The 3,255-nt window shown below is 35.0% G+C and overlaps 1 protein-coding gene across 1 annotated transcript; it reads right to left on the bottom strand.

Annotated features, from left to right (window-relative positions):
* Positions 1–678: 678 nt before the first annotated feature.
* LOC309505081 (uncharacterized protein) lies at positions 679–2,992 on the bottom strand. Its single transcript, XM_082178468.1, has 5 exons — positions 2,829–2,992; positions 1,805–1,870; positions 1,510–1,593; positions 1,110–1,199; positions 679–920 (listed from the first exon to the last, which is right to left on the bottom strand). The coding sequence occupies exons 1-5, from the start codon at positions 2,927–2,929 to the stop codon at positions 710–712; spliced, it is 552 nt and encodes a 183-aa protein (XP_082034594.1). The 5' UTR covers positions 2,930–2,992; the 3' UTR covers positions 679–709.
* Positions 2,993–3,255: the final 263 nt, after the last annotated feature.

Below are 3,255 nucleotides of genomic sequence, written 5' to 3'. Positions count from 1 at the left end.
GGTAAATGTGAATTAGCTCAAGAATATAGGGAATTTTGGAAATATTAATATTTATGACTCATGGTCATAATTCATAAGTCGCATGTACATTTATTTTATCAATTATCGAGATTACCTTGTTCTGTACTGTCTGATCATTACAGTTAACCCTCTGAGGTCTGAGGTGTTTTTGGGGCCCTGGAGGTGTTCTGACATGCTCTGACATTTGTTTTTTTTTCAGTTATTTATAAACATGTTAATGGCAAAAGTGTAAATTCACTCTATATAACACAAACAGGGCTAGCATAATATCTGATCAACATGCTTGTAAATCTTTGTATTTTTAAGAGAATAATGTTTATGCGTGGTTATTTAAAAAAAAATTCAGCAACTTTCTTTTTTTAAGAACACAAAACACATTCTAAATATGTGCCCACAAGACTCTTGACTAATATATGTTGCCGTTTCTAGTTCTGGCTTCAAAATGATGTGAAATTCATCCTGCCTGATCGTTCTCTTAAAACAATACATTGATTTAAACATTGTAAAACAGTTTTTTTTGTCAGAAGAGGTTTATGCGTGGGAGGGGTAATCGCTCATCAATATTAATGAGATTCAGACCAGGGGTGTGACAGACACTCCCCCAATGACTAATGGGCCATCAAGAGAGGCAGCCTGAACAAAGAGGAGATTCAAAGGTTTTGTTTTTCACAGTTTTATTGTAATTCCTCTATGAGGAGGAACTAAATGTTTTAAATTTGCAATGTTTTAAACTCAGCTGTGGTCCAGGTTCCCGTGCAGGCAGGAATCTCAGAGTCTGTGGAACCATATCAATGTCAGTCTCTGTTTTCCATGACAGAGTAGACTGCTTGTTGCTTGTCTGAATGTTTGTCTTGGCCCTCTTTGCAACAGGTGTCTGATGATCACCATCACCTTTATAGCTGTAAAACAAACAAACAACTGTGAGCATGTTTATTACACAAAATATAACAACTGCATTTCAATCATTATAAGTAACATTGGCCAGATGCAAAGCCATACAGACACATAATGTTTGTATGGACTATGTAAAACCAGAATATGTACAGAATTATACTAATATCTGAAAGAAAGGGAATAAGTGTACTTACTTTTCAGTTGTTCTCAAAACTGAACGACACCTGTCGCGTGCCCTCCCAGTGCGAGTTGCAGGTGAGGGTGAGAGTGATGCTACCACATTCCTATAAAAATAATAATATTAATATTAATAAAGGTTGAACAAAGTACTATACCAGCACATGCATAACTGATGGACAGTCAGCATTTTGGTAAAACAACAAAAATAAGCTCTTTTATACTAACATTACCAATCACTAATTGTAATATTGTGCATACATAACACCACAATTTTTGCAATTGTGTCTGGTAATTGTGTTTTGCAATTGTGTCTGGCAATCCACACAGGCAGGCATATGTACATTTGTAGCATAACTAAGTATATAAACAAAATTGGTCTAACATCTGTAAAATAGTGGGTAAATATGTACTTACTCCTTCTGATTTCTGTCTGTGTTGCTGCGTGCCCTCTTAGTGCGAGTTGCAGTGAGAGGTGAGAGTGAGCAACCTACATCATTCCTTTCAAAAAAAGTTGAAAACTATTATTATCATATAGAGTACTATTCCAGCACATGCACAACTGATGGGCATTAGCATGCTGATAAGATAGCACAAAGAAAAAATATGTAACATTATCAACCAACCTCCAAAAATAAATAAACTCATACAGGCTCATATTGTAATAAGTATATAAACAAAATTGCACAAACATTGGTAAATATGTACTTACTCTTTCTGACGTTCAACTGTGTTGCTGCGCGCCCTCCGAGTTGCAGATGAAGGAGATGCAGCATTCCTGTTTTAAAAAAAGTTGAAAACTATTATAACATAAATATTTCAAAGTATATTACCATTAGTCTATATGAATAACTGATGCAAATAATTGTAGACACGTGCTGTAGGCATATATTGCGTGTAATGGGCCATTACCGGAGATAGCACAACGCAAACATTAACACATTTGCAATTCATCAGCTGGGCATATTTACACATTTCAGCACATACACACATTTGCAATAGATATTTGCAAGCACTCTTCATTTAAATATAAATTACTCTGAATGGAAAGTATGGAAATGGTCCAACCAGTAAAATCTGTAGCCTACGTTTATTTAAAATAGCTTGTCAACTAATTTCTCTGTACTGTAGGCTAATTGGCCTACGTGTTGTAGCCTAGTCATTAAAATTAAATAAAACAATTTAGTTCATATTTAGGTTTAAATAAAATCTTTTTTTTTTTTTTTTTCATTTATGTTGATTATATGAAAAGTGAAAAGCATGAGTAAGATCATGCGCAATCGCGAGACAAATGGAGTGGGCAGACAAGATTTTGACCATTTCATTAAGTTTATTTTTTGTATAAAGCCTTTCTTTAAAGTGAATTTCGTTTTGTATTAATTGTATCTTAATTTTAATAGTTGTTTCATCAACCAAATGCCTGTATTTAAAACATAAGAATTAAAAATAGCAGGAACTGGAGGCCTCATAAATGAACCCAAACTCATAAGCTTTGCCTAAAATACCAGAGAAATATATAGAAAGCTCGAAATGTGTTATTTTAAACAAAACTATTAAAAACGAAAGAAAACAGACTGCATGAAGCCTCTCTCCTACTTTATAAAGCATAGCCTAGACAATTTAAATATAATTACTCTGAATGACAAGTATGGAAATGGTCCAACCAGTAAAATATGTAGCCTACGTTTATACAAAATAGCTTGTCAACTAATGCAAGTAAATTTAAAAAGACTTACTCATCCGAAATATCCACGGCTGGATCAAGTCGCTCTTCAAAAATACAAACGTTCGTTGTCAGAGTCCTGTTCTTCTTCTGAGGAAAAAGTGAACTCTTCATTGCTATCCAGGACGAGCTGAAGGGCTGTGTGTCATCTTCCAACGGCGTAGGAAAGTGATTGAATGAAACTTGCTGGTTTTAAGGCATTTCAGGGGGCTTTTTACCTTATTTTGCATAGATCACCTCAGCACATTATCTTATGAATAGCGCGCTCTGCGAGTGGGTGTGAACTCATTTCAGGGGGCGTTTACCTTATTTTGCATAGATCACCTCAGCACATTATCTTATGAATAGCGCGCTCTGCGAGTGGGTGTGAACTAATTACAGATAATTAGATGAGACGGGAGAAACTGTACTTCTCTTTAGTTTCATACAGATTACATTGC

Source organism: Leuciscus leuciscus, assembly GCF_965113295.1.
Source record: "Leuciscus leuciscus genome assembly, chromosome: 8".
In the NCBI taxonomy this organism is placed as follows: Eukaryota; Metazoa; Chordata; class Actinopteri; order Cypriniformes; family Leuciscidae; genus Leuciscus; species Leuciscus leuciscus.
Note: the sequence above shows the minus strand (reverse complement) of the source record. Positions and strands in the feature narration are given on the sequence as shown.

Excerpts from the sequence above, each read along its gene's own strand:
- LOC309505081 (XM_082178468.1), bottom strand. The coding sequence starts at position 2,929 with ATGAAGAGTTCACTTTTTCCTCAGAAGAAGAACAGGACTCTGACAACG. Across the intron at positions 1,594-1,804 it reads ACAGTTGAACGTCAGAAAGA|GAATGATGTAGGTTGCTCAC; the intron begins GTAAGTACATAT and ends TTTTTTTGAAAG. Across the intron at positions 1,200-1,509 it reads ACAGACAGAAATCAGAAGGA|GAATGTGGTAGCATCACTCT; the intron begins GTAAGTACATAT and ends TTATTTTTATAG.